Source organism: Pseudophryne corroboree (genome assembly GCF_028390025.1).
Source record: "Pseudophryne corroboree isolate aPseCor3 chromosome 3 unlocalized genomic scaffold, aPseCor3.hap2 SUPER_3_unloc_18, whole genome shotgun sequence".
In the NCBI taxonomy this organism is placed as follows: domain Eukaryota; kingdom Metazoa; phylum Chordata; class Amphibia; order Anura; family Myobatrachidae; genus Pseudophryne; species Pseudophryne corroboree.
The window spans coordinates 660,686-680,133 of record NW_026967506.1 but is presented as its reverse complement, the minus strand read 5'-3'; the positions used below and the strand labels follow the sequence as shown (position 1 = coordinate 680,133).

At 46.2% G+C, this 19,448-nt stretch overlaps 1 protein-coding gene across 1 annotated transcript in view; it reads left to right on the top strand.

The window, feature by feature from the left end:
* Window positions 1-19,448, top strand: part of LOC134983565 (lactase/phlorizin hydrolase-like) — a 744,668-nt gene that overhangs the window by 113,490 nt on the left and 611,730 nt on the right. The window contains exon 9 of the mRNA XM_063949222.1: window positions 11,505-11,773. Coding sequence (XP_063805292.1) covers window positions 11,505-11,773 — 269 coding nt within the window. The remainder of the gene's footprint in view (window positions 1-11,504; window positions 11,774-19,448) is intronic.

Below are 19,448 nucleotides of genomic sequence, written 5' to 3'. Positions count from 1 at the left end.
ATTACTGCTACTCACCTATCCCCTGTACTATACTACTACCAACATTATTACTGCTCCTCACCTATCCCCTGTACTGTACCACTACCAATATTATTACTGCTCCTCACCTATCACCTGTACTGTACCACTACCAACATTATTACTGCTCCTCACCTATCTCCTGTACTATACCACTACCAACATTATTACTGCTCCTCACCTAACTCCTGTACTGTACCACTACCAATATTATTACTGCTCCTCACCTATACCCTGTACTGTACCACTACCACTATTATTACTGCTCCTCACCTTTCTCCTGTACTGTACCACTACCAACATTATTACTACTCCTCACCTATCTCCTGTACTGTACCACTACCAACATTATTACTGCTCCTCACCTATCCCCTGTACTGTACCTCTACCAACATTATTACTTCTCACCTATCCCCTGTACTGTACCACTACCAACATTATTACTGGTCCTCATCTATCTCCTGTACTGTAACACTACCAACATTATTACTGCTCCTCACCTATCCCCTGTACTGTACCACTACCAACATTATTACTACTCCTCACCTATCCCCTGTACTGTACCACTACCAACATTATTACTGCTCCTCACCTATCCCCTGTACTGTACCACTACCAACATTATTACTGCTCCTCACCTATCCCCTGTACTGTACCACTACCAACATTATTACTGCTCCTCATCTATCCCCTGTACTGTACCACTACCAACATTATTACTGCTCCTCACCTATCCCCTGTACTGTACCACTACCAACATTATTACTGCTCCTCACCTATCCCCTGTACTGTACCACTACCAACATTATTACTGCTCCTCACCTATCCCCTGTACTGTACCACTACCAACATTATTACTGCTCCTCATCTATCCCCTGTACTGTACCACTACCAACATTATTACTGCTCCTCATCTATCCCCTGTACTGTACCACTACCAACATTATTACTGCTCCTCACCTATCCCCTGTACTGTACCACTACCAACATTATTACTGCTCCTCACCTATCTCCTGTACTGTACCACTACCAACATTAATAGTTATCCTCACCTACCCCCTGTACTGTACCACTACCAACATTATTACTGCTCCTCACCTATACCCTGTACTGTATCACTACCAACATTATTACTTCTCACCTATCCCCTGTACTGTACCACTACTAACATTATTACTGCTCCTCACCTATCTCCTGTACTGTACCACTACCAACATTAATAGTTATCCTCACCTACCCCCTGTACTGTACCACTACCAACATTATTACTGCTCCTCACCTATACCCTGTACTGTATCACTACCAACATTATTACTTCTCACCTATCCCCTGTACTGTACCACTACTAACATTATTACTGCTCCTCACCTATCCCCTGTACTGTACCACTTCCAACATTATTACTGCTCCTCACCACACCCTGTACTGTACCATACCACTACCAACATTATTACTGCTCCTCACCTATCCCCTGTACTGTACCACTACCAACATTAATAGTTATCCTCACCTACCCCCTGTACTGTACCACTACCAACATTATTACTGCTCCTCACCTATCACCTGTACTGTACCACTACCAACATTATTACTGCTCCTCACCTATACCATGTACTGTATCACTACCAACATTATTACTTCTCCCATATCCCCTGTACTGTACCACTACCAACATTATGACTGCTCCTCACCTATCTCCTGTACTGTACCACTACCAACATTATTACTGCTCCTCACCTATCCCCTGTACTGTACTACTACCAACATTATTACTACTCCTCACCTATCTCCTGTACTGAACCACTACTTACATTATTACTGCTCCTCACCTATCCCCTGTACTGTGCCACTACCAACATTATTACTGCTCCTCACCTATCTCCTGTACTGTACCACTACCAACATTATTACTGCTCCTCACCTATCACCTGTACTGTACTACTACCAACATTATTACTGCTCCTCACCTATCCCCTGTACTGTACCACTACCAATATTATTACTGCTCCTCACCTATCACCTGTACTGTACCACTACCAACATTATTACTGCTCCTCACCTATCTCCTGTACTATACCACTACCAACATTATTACTGCTCCTCACCTATCACCTGTACTGTACCACTACCAACATTATTACTGCTCCTCACCTATACCCTGTACTGTACCACTACCAACATTATTACTGTTCCTCACCTATCTCCTGTACTGTACCACTACCAACATTATTACTGGTCCTCATCTATCTCCTGTACTGTAACACTACCAACATTATTACTGCTCCTCACCATACCCTGTACTGTACCACTACCAACATTATTACTGCTCCTCACCTATCCCCTGTACTGTACTACTACCAACATTATTACTACTCCTCACCTATCTCCTGTACTGTACCACTACTAACATTATTACTGCTCCTCACCTATCCCCTGTACTGTACCACTACCAACATTATTACTGCTCCTCACCTATCTCCTGTACTGTACCACTACCAACATTATTACTGCTCCTCACCTATCACCTGTACTGTACTACTACCAACATTATTACTGCTCCTCACCTATCTCCTGTACTGTACCACTACCAACATTATTACTACTACTCACCTATCCCCTGTACTGTACCACTACCAACATTATTACTGCTACTCACCTATCCCCTGTACTATACTACTACCAACATTATTACTGCTCCTCACCTATCCCCTGTACTGTACCACTACCAATATTATTACTGCTCCTCACCTATCACCTGTACTGTACCACTACCAACATTATTACTGCTCCTCACCTATCTCCTGTACTATACCACTACCAACATTATTACTGCTCCTCACCTAACTCCTGTACTGTACCACTACCAATATTATTACTGCTCCTCACCTATACCCTGTACTGTACCACTACCACTATTATTACTGCTCCTCACCTATCTCCTGTACTGTACCACTACCAACATTATTACTGGTCCTCATCTATCTCCTGTACTGTAACACTACCAACATTATTACTGCTCCTCACCATACCCTGTACTGTACCACTACCAACATTATTACTGCTCCTCACCTATCCCCTGTACTGTACCACTACCAACATTATTACTGCTCCTCATCTATCCCCTGTACTGTACCACTACCAACATTATTACTGCTCCTCACCTATCCCCTGTACTGTACCACTACCAACATTATTACTGCTCCTCACCTATCTCCTGTACTGTACCACTACTAACATTATTACTGCTCCTCACCCATCACTACCAACATTATTACTTCTCACATATCACCTGTACTGTACCACTACTAACATTATTACTGCTCCTCACCTATCCCCTGTACTGTACCACTACCAACATTATTACTGCTCCTCACCTATCTCCTGTACTGTACCACTACCAACATTATTACTGCTCCTCACCTATCACCTGTACTGTACTACTACCAACATTATTACTACTCCTCACCTATCTCCTGTACTGTACCACTACTAACATTATTACTGCTCCTCACCTATCCCCTGTACTGTACCACTTCCAACATTATTACTGCTCCTCACCTATCCCATGTACTGTACCACTGCCAACATTATTAATGCTCCTCACCTATCTCCTGTACTGTACCACTACCAACATTATTACTGCTCCTCACCTATACCCTGTACTGTACCACTACCAGCATTATTACTGCTCCTCACCTATCTCCTGTACTGTACCACTACCAACATTATTACTGGTCCTCATCTATCTCCTGTACTGTACCACTACCAATATTATTACTGCTCCTCATCGATCCCCTGTACTGTACCACTACCAAAATTATAAAAACTCATGAAACATGGAATATATGGATGAAAAGTATAAAATAAAAGCTTACACTGTCACCTTTGTTATGCGTTTCGCAGATAAGTCCACTTCATCAGGCAGTTTTTAAGATCTGTTAGATTTTTATTCTAAAGAAGGCCACTGCCATGGAGTGACACTATACTACCCAGAGGTGACATTTTACTGCTCAGGGTGACATTATACTACCCAGGGGTGACGGTATCCGGACTCCAGGTCGACAACAAAAAGGTCGACACACCTTAGGTTGCCACCAATAGGTCGACACACCTTAGGTCGACATGGACAAAAGGTCGACATGGAAAAAGGTCGACATGAGTTTTTCACAATTTTTCTCTTTTTTGGAACTTTTTCATACTTAACGATCAACGTGGACTAAGATTGGAACGGTAATCTGTGCCGAGCGGAGTGAAGGCACCATGCCCGAAGCATGGCGAGCGAAGCGAACCATGCGATGGGACGCGATGCACTAATTACTGCTCCTCAGCTATCTCCTGTACTGTACCACTACCAACATTATTACTGCTCCTCACCTATCCCCTGTACTGTACCACTACCAACATTATTACTACTCCTCACCTATCCCCTGTACTGTACCACTACCAACATTATTACTGCTCCTCACCTATCCCCTGTACTGTACCACTACCAACATTATTACTGCTCCTCACCTATCCCCTGTACTGTACCACTACCAACATTATTACTGCTCCTCATCTATCCCCTGTACTGTACCACTACCAACATTATTACTGCTCCTCACCTATCCCCTGTACTGTACCACTACCAACATTATTACTGCTCCTCACCTATCCCCTGTACTGTACCACTACCAACATTATTACTGCTCCTCATCTATCCCCTGTACTGTACCACTACCAACATTATTACTGCTCCTCACCTATCCCCTGTACTGTACCACTACCAACATTATTACTGCTCCTCACCTATCTCCTGTACTGTACCACTACCAACATTAATAGTTATCCTCACCTACCCCCTGTACTGTACCACTACCAACATTATTACTGCTCCTCACCTATACCCTGTACTGTATCACTACCAACATTATTACTTCTCACCTATCCCCTGTACTGTACCACTACTAACATTATTACTGCTCCTCACCTATCCCCTGTACTGTACCACTTCCAACATTATTACTGCTCCTCACCACACCCTGTACTGTACCATACCACTACCAACATTATTACTGCTCCTCACCTATCCCCTGTACTGTACCACTACCAACATTAATAGTTATCCTCACCTACCCCCTGTACTGTACCACTACCAACATTATTACTGCTCCTCACCTATCACCTGTACTGTACCACTACCAACATTATTACTGCTCCTCACCTATACCATGTACTGTATCACTACCAACATTATTACTTCTCACATATCCCCTGTACTGTACCACTACCAACATTATGACTGCTCCTCACCTATCTCCTGTACTGTACCACTACCAACATTATTACTGCTCCTCACCTATCCCCTGTACTGTACTACTACCAACATTATTACTACTCCTCACCTATCTCCTGTACTGAACCACTACTTACATTATTACTGCTCCTCACCTATCCCCTGTACTGTGCCACTACCAACATTATTACTGCTCCTCACCTATCTCCTGTACTGTACCACTACCAACATTATTACTGCTCCTCACCTATCACCTGTACTGTACTACTACCAACATTATTACTGCTCCTCACCTATCCCCTGTACTGTACCACTACCAATATTATTACTGCTCCTCACCTATCACCTGTACTGTACCACTACCAACATTATTACTGCTCCTCACCTATCTCCTGTACTATACCACTACCAACATTATTACTGCTCCTCACCTATCACCTGTACTGTACCACTACCAACATTATTACTGCTCCTCACCTATACCCTGTACTGTACCACTACCAACATTATTACTGTTCCTCACCTATCTCCTGTACTGTACCACTACCAACATTATTACTGGTCCTCATCTATCTCCTGTACTGTAACACTACCAACATTATTACTGCTCCTCACCATACCCTGTACTGTACCACTACCAACATTATTACTGCTCCTCACCTATCCCCTGTACTGTACTACTACCAACATTATTACTACTCCTCACCTATCTCCTGTACTGTACCACTACTAACATTATTACTGCTCCTCACCTATCCCCTGTACTGTACCACTACCAACATTATTACTGCTCCTCACCTATCTCCTGTACTGTACCACTACCAACATTATTACTGCTCCTCACCTATCACCTGTACTGTACTACTACCAACATTATTACTGCTCCTCACCTATCTCCTGTACTGTACCACTACCAACATTATTACTACTACTCACCTATCCCCTGTACTGTACCACTACCAACATTATTACTGCTACTCACCTATCCCCTGTACTATACTACTACCAACATTATTACTGCTCCTCACCTATCCCCTGTACTGTACCACTACCAATATTATTACTGCTCCTCACCTATCACCTGTACTGTACCACTACCAACATTATTACTGCTCCTCACCTATCTCCTGTACTGTACCACTACCAACATTATTACTGCTCCTCACCTATCACCTGTACTGTACTACTACCAACATTATTACTGCTCCTCACCTATCTCCTGTACTGTACCACTACCAACATTATTACTACTACTCACCTATCCCCTGTACTGTACCACTACCAACATTATTACTGCTACTCACCTATCCCCTGTACTATACTACTACCAACATTATTACTGCTCCTCACCTATCCCCTGTACTGTACCACTACCAATATTATTACTGCTCCTCACCTATCACCTGTACTGTACCACTACCAACATTATTACTGCTCCTCACCTATCTCCTGTACTATACCACTACCAACATTATTACTGCTCCTCACCTAACTCCTGTACTGTACCACTACCAATATTATTACTGCTCCTCACCTATACCCTGTACTGTACCACTACCACTATTATTACTGCTCCTCACCTATCTCCTGTACTGTACCACTACCAACATTATTACTGGTCCTCATCTATCTCCTGTACTGTAACACTACCAACATTATTACTGCTCCTCACCATACCCTGTACTGTACCACTACCAACATTATTACTGCTCCTCACCTATCCCCTGTACTGTACTACTACCAACATTATTACTACTCCTCACCTATCTCCTGTACTGTACCACTACTAACATTATTACTGCTCCTCACCTATCCCCTGTACTGTACCACTACCAACATTATTACTGCTCCTCACCTATCTCCTGTACTGTACCACTACCAACATTATTACTGCTCCTCACCTATCACCTGTACTGTACTACTACCAACATTATTACTGCTCCTCACCTATCTCCTGTACTGTACCACTACCAACATTATTACTACTACTCACCTATCCCCTGTACTGTACCACTACCAACATTATTACTGCTACTCACCTATCACCTGTACTATACTACTACCAACATTATTACTGCTCCTCACCTATCCCCTGTACTGTACCACTACCAATATTATTACTGCTCCTCACCTATCACCTGTACTGTACCACTACCAACATTATTACTGCTCCTCACCTATCTCCTGTACTATACCGCTACCAACATTATTACTGCTCCTCACCTATCTCCTGTACTGTACCACTACCAACATTATTACTGCTCCTCACCTATCATCTGTACTGTACCACTACCAACATTATTACTGCTCCTGACCTATCCCCTGTACTGTACCACTACCAACATTATTACTGCTCCTCACCTATCCCCTGTACTGTACCACTACCAACATTATTACTGCTCCTCACCTATCTCCTGTACTGTACCACTACCAACATTATTACTGCTCCTCACCTATACCCTGTACTGTACCACTACCAACATTATTACTGCTCCTCACCTATCTCCTGTACTGTACCACTACCAATATTATTACTGCTCCTCACCTATCACCTGTACTGTACCACTACCAACATTATTACTGCTCCTCACCTATCTCCTGTACTGTACCACTACCAATATTATTACTGCTCCTCACCTATACCCTGTACTGTACCACTACCAACATTATTACTGCTCCTCACCTATCATCTGTACTGTACTACCACCAACATCATTACTGCTCCTGACCTATCCCCTGTACTGTACCACTACCAACATTATTACTGCTACTCACCTATCACCTGTACTATACTACTACCAACATTATTACTGCTCCTCACCTATCCCCTGTACTGTACCACTACCAATATTATTACTGCTCCTCACCTATCACCTATACTGTACCACTACCAACATTATTACTGCTCCTCACCTATCTCCTGTACTATACCGCTACCAACATTATTACTGCTCCTCACCTATCTCCTGTACTGTACCACTACCAATATTATTACTGCTCCTCACCTATACCCTGTACTGTACCACTACCAACATTATTACTGCTCCTCACCTATCATCTGTACTGTACTACCACCAACATCATTACTGCACCTGACCTATCCCCTGTACTGTACCACTACCAACATTATTACTGCTCCTCACCTATCCCCTGTACTGTACCACTACCAACATTATTACTGCTCCTCACCTATCTCCTGTACTGTACCACTACCAACATTATTACTGCTCCTCACCTATCTCCTGTACTGTACCACTACCAATATTATTACTGCTCCTCACCTATCTCCTGTACTGTACCACTACCAATATTATTACTGCTCCTCACCTATCACCTGTACTGTACCACTACCAACATTATTACTGCTCCTCACCTATCTCCTGTACTATACCGCTACCAACATTATTACTGCTCCTCACCTATCTCCTGTACTGTACCACTACCAATATTATTACTGCTCCTCACCTATACCCTGTACTGTACCACTACCAACATTATTACTGCTCCTCACCTATCTCCTGTACTGTACCACTACCAACATTATTACTGCTACTCACCTATCACCTGTACTATACTACTACCAACATTATTACTGCTCCTCACCTATCCCCTGTACTGTACCACTACCAATATTATTACTGCTCCTCACCTATCACCTGTACTGTACCACTACCAACATTATTACTGCTCCTCACCTATCTCCTGTACTATACCGCTACCAACATTATTACTGCTCCTCACCTATCTCCTGTACTGTACCACTACCAATATTATTACTGCTCCTCACCTATACCCTGTACTGTACCACTACCAACATTATTACTGCTCCTCACCTATCATCTGTACTGTACTACCACCAACATCATTACTGCTCCTGACCTATCCCCTGTACTGTACCACTACCAACATTATTACTGCTACTCACCTATCACCTGTACTATACTACTACCAACATTATTACTGCTCCTCACCTATCCCCTGTACTGTACCACTACCAATATTATTACTGCTCCTCACCTATCACCTGTACTGTACCACTACCAACATTATTACTGCTCCTCACCTATCTCCTGTACTATACCGCTACCAACATTATTACTGCTCCTCACCTATCTCCTGTACTGTACCACTACCAATATTATTACTGCTCCTCACCTATACCCTGTACTGTACCACTACCAACATTATTACTGCTCCTCACCTATCATCTGTACTGTACTACCACCAACATCATTACTGCTCCTGACCTATCCCCTGTACTGTACCACTACCAACATTATTACTGCTCCTCACCTATCCCCTGTACTGTACCACTACCAACATTATTACTGCTCCTCACCTATCTCCTGTACTGTACCACTACCAACATTATTACTGGTCCTCATCTATCTCCTGTACTGTACCACTACCAATATTATTACTGCTCCTCATCGATCCCCTGTACTGTACCACTACCAAAATTATAAAAACTCATGAAACATGGAATATATGGATGAAAATTATAAAATAAAAGCTTACACTGTCACCTTTGTTATGCGTTTCGCAGACAATCAGGCAGTTTTTAAGATCTGTTAGATTTTTATTCTAAAGAAGGCCACTGCCATGGAGTGACATTATACTACCCAGAGGTGACATTTTACTGCTCAGGGTGACATTATACTGCTCAGGGGTGACATTATACTACCCAGGGGTGACGGTATCCGGACTCCAGGTCGACAACAAAATGGTCGACACACCTTAGGTCGCCGCCAATTGGTCGACGCACCTTAGGTCGACATGGACAAAAGGTCGACATGGAAAAAGGTCGACATGAATTTTTCACAATTTTTTTTCTTTTTTGGAACTTTTCCATACTTAACGATCCACGTGGACTAAGATTGGAACGGTAATCTGTGCCAAGCGGAGTGAAGGCACCATGCCCGAAGCATGGCGAGCGAAGCGAACCATGCGATGGGACGCGATGCACTAATTGGGGTTCCCGGTCACTCTACGAAGAAAACGACACCAAAAAACTTAAAAAACTCATGTCGACCTTTTTCCATGGCGACCTTGTTCCTGTCGACCCTTTGTCCATGTCGACCTAAGGTGTGTCGACCAATTGACGTCGACCTAAGATGTGTCGACCTTTTTGTTGTCGACCTGGAGTCCCAGACCCGGGGTGACATAATACTGTCCAGTGGTGACATTGTACTGCCCATGGGTGATATTATACTGCCCAGGGGTGACATTATACTGTAAATCCCCTACATTATAGTCTTGCAGAATGGTGGGGAATCAAGGTCAGAAATAGGACACTCGCTGCCAGTCCAATATCTTCATCAGGAGTAAGAAGCAGACTCAACTCTGAATCTTGTACTGAGAAGACTGATTGGTTAATGCAGCTTTCCAATAAGAGCTCTTGATACAAGAGATGTCAGAGTTATCATTTAAAGGTGACCTATCACGCGATCTGACCATTGACCAGCTACTGTACAGAGGTGTATCTCACCAATGTTCCTGGACATTAGGCCTTAGACATGGGCCCTCATTCCGAGTTGTTCACTCATTGCCGAGTTTCGCTATGTTGCGATTAGTCGCTTACTGCGCATGCGCAAGGTTCGCAGAGCGCATGCGCTTAGTTATTTTACTCAAAAGTTAGGTATTTTACTCACAGCATAACGAGGATTTTTCATCGTTCTGGTGATCGGAGTGTGATTGACAGGAAGTGGGTGTTTCTGGGCGGAAACTGGCCGTTTTATGGGAGTGTGCGAAAAAACGCAGGCGTGTCAGGGAAAAGTGCGGGAGTGTATGAAGAAATGGGGGAGTGTCTGAAGAACGCTGGGTGTGTTTGTGACGTCAAACCAGGAACGAAACTGACTGAACTGATAGCAATGGCAGAGTAAGTCTTGAGCTACTCAGAAACTGCAAAAAAAAATTCTATTCGCAATTTTGCTAATCTTTCATTTGCAATTCTGCTAAGCTAAGATACACTCCCAGAGGGCGGCGGCTTAGCGTGTGCTAAAAGCAGCTAGCGAGCGAACAACTCGGAATGAGGGCCATTGTGTTAGTCTAGGGGTTGGTGAGGGTAACAGTTTAGTTTAGGCTGGAGTAAGTACATAACCACTCTGTATGCCTGCAGATGACGTTAGTACATGGTCCGCCACTAGAAGGTATAACGTCACTACAGGGTTCAGTTTAGCTAATAATATGTTTCCCATTCTCTCCACCAAAGCTTACAGTCTAGACGGGGTAAATCTAAGAGGATACAACGTCTGGGCCCTCATGGACACATTTGAATGGGACCAAGGTCACCGATTCAGGTTTGGGCTGCACCATGTGGATTTCAATGATCCTAACCGTCCTAGGACTGCGAAGCGGACAGCTATCTATTACGCGGAAGTTATACGCAACAATGGGATCACGCTACAGGAGGAAGAGGAGTTTCTATACGGTGAATTCCCGGATGACTTTGTATGGAGCGTGTCCTCATCTGCGTATCAGGTGAGACCATTGGTGGAGAGATGGAACCAAGCTATAAGGTGTACATGGTGCCGCACTAGAGATAGACAAAGGTGCTATAAGGTGTACTTGGTGCTGTACTAGAGGTAGACATAGGTGCTATAAGGTATATATTGTGCTGTACTAGAGGTAGACATAAGGTGTACATGGTGCTGTACTAGAGGTAGCCATAAGGAAATGACGCCAACAGAACCATCCATTGTAATGCAGAGCTACCATATAGACCAGAGGTTCTCAAACACGCTCCTCAAGGCTAATGATAAAGGTCTTAACTATATCCATGCTTGGCCACAGGTGACTTAATTAGCACCTCAGTCAATTAGTATTAACCATCTGTGCTGAGCCATGGATACACCTAAAACCTGGACCATTGGGGTGCCTGGAGGACCATGTTTGAGAACCTTTGATATAGACTCATGGATGGACCTGACCATTTTCTGACCAGAGTTGTGTTAGGATCTCCTGCTCTGTGCTGCCACGTCGCCATGGCAACCGGGAGGCAAGTTTTAGCGAAGTAACCTGAGCGCAGCTGATACTCCAGTCCGGGTTTTTACTGTGTAGTGGTTACAGGTTCTGTGCACGGCAGGGAATCCGGCGCTGGTTTTGTGCTCACAGTCTGTGAGGTCTGAGTGGGGCGTGGACAGCACCTGCTATATAAACCATCCTCTCAGGCTAGGCAAATGCTGCTGAATCTTTGTTTGTTAGTCAGTTCCAGAGAGTTAGCTAGTACTGTGTGACTTTGTATTTACTTGTTGCTTACTGCAAATAGGCCTTGGGATTCGGTACTTCATTCTGCCAATCCGGACCTAGCAGTAAGACTGGAGTCAGTTGTTTGACCTGCTGGGGTTCTTTTGCTATTCTGTGAACCCAGCAGGTTTGCGGCTGTACTCTCAGACCTGCTTGCTTAATCCTCCCTCACTGTGCAGGGCGTCCAGGTGTCAGTTTAGTGGCAGTAAGCTGAACCTGTGCCCTGCAAGTGGGGGTTAGGATTGTGGATACTCTCCTTGTGTCTATATTTCTATCTCTGACCAAGGAGTTTATTCCCACACCCGTTGGTAACCCTTTGCGTTTTTTTCTGTTGCTCTTAGCAACATCATTTCAGGTGCTCCACATGTTAAATCACTACATCTCGCTTCATTGTCCGCTCTATTCCATCTGAGCATTCCTGACACTAGGGAGACACCCAATTCCTGAGCCTTTGGGCTTCTCCGTTCACTTTGTGTTTATTAGTTATTCCATCACCTCCTGTGTATGTTATGTTATACTGTCTGTGAGTTCGTTTGCTTCGCTTCCCTCTCTGTTTATACACCGGTATACTCCTGTTAGCACTGGTGTGCGTAACATATTCAGCAGCCTTACTCCTGTTGAAATTTTGTGGGAATATGGAGCATACCCCTCAAAAAATTTTCCAACAGGTGGTCAATCAGTTGCAACTCCTGACTCGACAATTTAATGAGATGTCCATTAAAATGAACACCCCGCAGGCCGCTAGCGGAGCTCCCGCAGCAGCAGCGGCAAGTTCAGGGAATAAGGAGCCGAAAGTAAATCTCCCGGATCGTTTTTCTGGAGATCGCTCGCAGTTCTTTTGTTTCAAGGAGAGCTGTAAGCTATATTTCAGGCTTAGGCCCCAGTTTTCTGCGTCGGAGATTCAGCGGGTGGGCATGGTGATTTCCTTGCTACAAGGAGACCCACAGGTCTGGGTTTATGGGTTGCAGCCTGACTGTCCGTCGCTTAAAAGTGTTGATGCTTTTTTTTACGGCACTGGGCATTTTGTATGATGACCCTGACAAGATGGCTTCAGCCGAGGCTCAGATTACGGTCCTTAAGCAAGGGCGACGGCCAGCTGAGGTTTATAGTACGGAGTTTCGGAGGTTGGCACATGATACCCAGTGGAATGACCCAGCCCTGAGAAACCAGTACCGAAGGGGCCTTTCTGACCAGATAAAGGACCAACTGGTACAATATCCCTCGCCTGATAGCTTAGATCAGCTCATGCAGTTATCCATCCGGGTGGATAGACGGCTGAGAGAGCGTAGGCTTGAAAGGGAGACCGCAGTTTCCTTTTTTCCCAAGGGAACCTCAGACTCTGAGGAATATTCCGGGAAGCCTATGCAGATTGGGGCTACCCGCCTCTCCTCGTGTGAGAAGACGCGGAGGAGACAGCAGGGTTTGTGTTTGTACTGTGGGAATAAAGGTCATGTTGTAGTATCATGCCCAGAAAAGCCGGAAAACTTCAGGGCCTGAGGGTGATGGGAAATATCCTGTCAGGCCAGAAGTCAGAATTTCCCAAAAAGACTTTTCTCATTCCGGTGACTTTGGAGATCCTCGGTCAAACTGTCAAGACTGAGGCCTTTGTTGACAGTGGGGCCAACAGGGTTTTCATGGACCGTCAATTCGCCCTGGAACACTCTGTTCCCTCAGTACCTTTGGCATCAGAGATTGAGATCTGTGGGTTAAACAGGGAACCATTGTCCCAGGGTAAAATTACCTCCTGCACCAGCCAAATTCCTTTGTTTATTGGAGCCACACACTCTGAAAAATTGTCTTTCTATGTGACTGTCTGTTCTTTTGCCCCATTGGTTTTGGGGTTACCCTGGGTAAGGGCCCATAACCCTCAATTTGACTGGGTCTCTGGGGAGATTCTTAGTTGGGGTAGTGATTGTTTCAGGAGTTGCTTGAGCCTTCCAGTCAGGCTCTCGCAGCTAAGTTTGCCAGGATTGCCAGGATGTTATGCAGATTTTGCGGATGTGTTCTCCAAAAAAGTTGCGGAGGTACTACCTCCCCATCGCCCCTATGACTGTGCCATTGATTTGTTGCCGGATGCTAAGCTTCCCAAGAGCAGGTTGTACTCCCTGTCACGTCCTGAGACTCAGGCTATGGCAGAGTACATTCAGGAGAACTTGGCTAAGGGATTTATCAGACCCTCACAGTCCCCAGTTGGGTCGGGGTTCTTCTTCGTGGGTAAAAAGGACGGTTCGTTGCGACCCTGCATCGACTTCAGGGAATTGAACCGTATCACGATTAAAAACTCATACCCACTGCCTCTCATTTCGGTTTTGTTTGACCAGCTTCGTACTGCCACCATTTTTTCTAAGATTGACCTACGCGGTGCTTACAATCTAATCCGAATAAGAGAGGGGGATGAATGGAAGACTGCCTTTAATACCCACTCAGGGCATTATGAATATTTGGTGATGCCTTTTGGGCTCTCTAATGCCCCGGCAGTCTTCCAGGAATTCATGAACGATGTGCTCGGGGAATATTTGGATAGATTCTTAGTTGTTTATCTAGATGACATCCTAATCTTCTCCCATTCCCTGGAGGAACATCGGAAGCATGTACGCTTAGTCCTCCAGAAACTCAGAGACCACCAGCTTGGGGCGAAGCTGGAGAAGTGCGAATTTGAAGTCCAGCAAATCGCATTTCTAGGGTATATTATCTCCTCAGAAGGTTTCCAAATAGAGGGTTCTAAGGTACAGGCAGTCCTGGATTGGGTGCAGCCCACTAGTTTGAAGGCGCTTCAGCGTTTTCTGGGCTTTGCAAATTTTTATAGACGGTTTATCGCTGGATTTTTGTCTATAGTGGCCCCCTTGGTGGCACTCACTAAGAAAGGGGCGGATGTTGCTCACTGGTCTTGTGAGGCCAAAGCGGCCTTTGCCCGTCTCAAAAGGGCATTTGTCTCGGCCAAGTTGCTGCGACACCCAGATCCAGAGCGTCCTTTTGTGGTAGAAGTGGATGCCTCTGAGATAGGTATTGGGGCAGTGCTCTCTCAGATGGGGGTGTCTGATAATCACCTTCATCCCTGTGCTTACTTTTCCCGTAAATTTTCGTCTGCCGAGATGAATTATGATGTGGGTAACCGGGAATTGTTGGCTATAAAGGATGCACTCGGGGAGTGGAGACACTGGCTTGAGGGGGCTAAGTTTGTGGTCTCAATTCTCACCGACCATAAGAATCTGGCATATTTAGAGTCAGCGAAGCGGCTCAATGCCAGGCAGGCACGATGGGCTTTGTTTTTTGCTCGCTTTAATTTTTTGATAACATATCGCCCTGGGTCAAAAAACATCAAGGCTGATGCGCTCTCGCGGAGTTTTGCTCCAGTCCAAGAGACCACTGAGGAGCCATTGCCCATTATGTCCCCATCATGTATTAAAGTGGGCATTACCCAGGACCTCTTGTCATTAGTCCTTAGAGCACAGGAGCAGGCTCCTCCAGACCTTCAGGTAGGTCTCTTGTTTGTGCCTCCTAGGTTAAGACAGCGAGTGTTCCTGGAATTCCATGCCAAGAGGTCGGCAGGGCATCCGGGTATTGCCAGAACTCGGGAGTTGCTGTCTAGGGCGGTGTGGTGGCCCTCGGTGGCTAGGGATGTGGATCAGTGGGTTCGGGCATGTGACGTTTGTGCCCAAAATTAAACTCCTAGAGGGGTTCCTGTCGGCCCATTACATCCACTCTCTATTCCATCTAAGCCATGGACCCACATTTCCATGGATTTTGTGGTGGACTTGCCCAAATCCTCGGGGATGACAGCCATTTGGGTTGTCGTTGACAGGTTTTCGAAGATGGCGCATTTCGTTCCACTGGTTGAGTTGCCATCAGCCAGACGCCTGTCTGAGTTATTTATGCAGCATGTTGTGCGCCTCCACGGGTTGCCACTTGATGTGGTCTCTGACCGTGGATCCCAGTTTGTGGCCAAATTCTGGAGGGCATTTTGTTCTGATCTCCAGATTTCTGTGAGCTTGTCGTCAGGCTACCATCCACAGTCTAGTGGGCAGACTGAGAGGGTGAACCAGTCCTTGGAGCAGTTCCTCAGGTGTTATGTCTCCAAGTGTCATACTGACTGGGTTGCTCATCTGTCCATGGCGGAGTTTGCCTATAACAACGCGGCTCACTCTGCTACATGGATCTTTCCCTTCCTTTGTGTGTATGGGCATCATCCTAAGGCCAATTCTTTTGACCCCCTGGATTCCACGCCTGGTGGTTCCTCTGTGGTTTCGGCCCTTAGGGGTATTTGGAGGAAAATGAAGAAAGCCCTTGTGTCTGTGTCATTAGTGACCAAAAGGGTTTTTGATAAGAGGAGAAGATCCTGCAGCTTCAAATTAGGAGACTTCGTCTGGTTGTCCACCAAGAATTTGAAGTTGAGACAGCCATCTCATAAGTTAGGCCCCCGGTTCATCGGCCCTTATAAGATCACCAGGGTTATCAATCCGGTGGCATTTCAGTTAGATCTGACCCGTTCATTGGGTATCAATAAAACATTTCATTGTTCCCTTTTAAAACTGGCGGTTAGTAATCCTTCTTCCAGTGGAAGACCTTCTCCTCTTCTGATACGGGGTCAGAGGGAGTTTGTGGTTAAAAGGGTTCTTGACTCCAAGATGGTTCGGGGCCGGCTGTCATTTTTGGTGCACTGGAAGGGGTATGGCCCGGAGGAGCGGTCGTGGGTGCGCAGTTGTGATCTTCATGCCCCCAGACTGATACGCTCTTTCTTCTCGCAGTTCCCCGATAAACCCGGTGGTAGGGGTTCTTTGACCCCTCGTCAGAGGGGGGGTACTGTTAGGATCTCCTGCTGTGTGCTGCCGCGTCGCTATGGCAACCGGGAGACAAGTGTTAGCGAAGTAACCTGAGCGCAGTTTATACTCCGGTCCGGGTTTTTACTGTGCAGTGGTTACAGGCTCTGTGCACGGCTGGGAATCCGGCGCTGGTTTTGTGCTCACAGTCTGTGAGGTCTGAGTGGGGCGTGGACAGCACCTGCTATATAAACCCTCTTCTCAGGCTAGGCAAATGCTGCTGAATCTTTGTTTGTTAGTCAGTTCCAGAGGGTTAGCTAGTACTGTGTGACTTTGTATTTACTTGTTGCTTACTACGAATAGGCCTTGGGATTCGGTACTTCATTCTGCCAATCCGGACCTAGCAGTAAGACTGGAGTCAGTTGTTTGACCTGCTGGGGTTCTTTTGCTATTCTGTGAACTCAGCAGGTTTGCGGCTGTACTCTCAGACCTGCTTGCTTAATCCTCCCTCACTGTGCAGGGCGTCCAGGTGTCAGTTTAGTGGCAGTAAGCTGAACCTGTGCCCTGCAAGTGGGGGTTAGGATTGTGGATACTCTCCTTGTGTCTATATTTCTATCTCTGACCAAGGAGTTTATTCCCATACCCGTTGGTAACCCTTTGGTGTTTTTTCTGTTGCTCTTAGCAACATCATTTCGGGTGCTCCACATGTTAAATCACTACATCTCGCTTCATTGTCCGCTCTATTCCATCTGAGCATTCCTGACACTAGGGAGACACCCAATTCCTGAGCCTTTGGGCTTCTCCGTTCACTTTGTGTTTATTAGTTATTCCATCACCTCCTGTGTATGTTGTGTTATACTGTCTGTGAGTTCGTTTGCTTCGCTTCCCTCTCTGTTCATACACCGGTATACTCCTGTTAGCACTGGTGTGCGTAACAAGTTGGTAATAACATTGCTTATACAGAACAAGATAATAGATTGTGTAGTAAGTTACATAAGAAGTCTATTGTCACTTTCCTGAGTGCTAGACCAGCCATTGATGAAGAAACCATTACCTCCGGCAATTGCAGCAAGGGGATGGACATGTATAAAAATCTCTGGACATTAAGGTCTTCCTCTAAAACTAGAATAAGTGATTTACTTATTGTTATGCACCACTGTGGCTCACAACTTGCTTCCGGAACCCGGCCACTACTAGGAGACTGGATCAGCAGAGGACAGCATCAGGAGCCGCAGGGCATGCTGGACCCGGCCATCACTAGGAGACCGGACCACCAGAGGGCAGCACCAGGAGCCACAGGGCATGCTGGTCCCGGCCATCACTAGGAGACCGGACCACCAGAGGGCAGCACCAGGAGCCACAGGGCATGCTGGTCCCGGCCATCACTAGGAGACCGGACCACCAGAGGGCAGCACCAGGAGCCACAGGGCATGCTGGTCCCGGCCATCACTAGGAGACTGGATCACCAGAGGGCAGCATCAGGAGCCACAGGGCATCACTAGGAGACCGGACCACCAGAGGGCAGCATCAGGAGCCACAGGGCATCACTAGGAGACCGGACCACCAGAGGGCAGCACCAGGAGCCACAGGGCATGCTGGTCCCGGCCATCACTAGGAGACCGGACCACCGGAGGGCAGCATCAGGAGCCGCAGAGCATGCTGGTCCCGGTCATCACTAGGAGACCGGATCACCAGAGGGCAGCACCAGGAGCCACAGGGCATGCTGCTCCCGGCCATCACTAGTAGACCGGATCACCAGAGGGCAGCATCAGGAGCCACAGGGCATGCTGGTCCCGGTCATCACTAGGAGACCGGACCACCAGAGGACAGCATCAGGAGCCGCAGGGCATGCTGGTCCCGGTCATCACTAGGAGACCGGATCACCAGAGGACAGCATAGGGAACCACAGGGCATGCTGGTCCCGGTCATCACTAGGAGACTGGGTCACCAGAGGGCAGTATCAGGAGCCGCAGGGCATGCTGGTCCCGGTCATCACTAGTAGACCGGATCACCAGAGGGCAGCATCAGGAGCTGCAGGGCATGCTGGTCCCGGTCATCACTAGGAGACCGGATCACCAGAGGACAGCATAGGGAACCACAGGGCATGCTGGTCCCGGTCATCACTAGGAGACCGGACCACCAGAGGGCAGCAT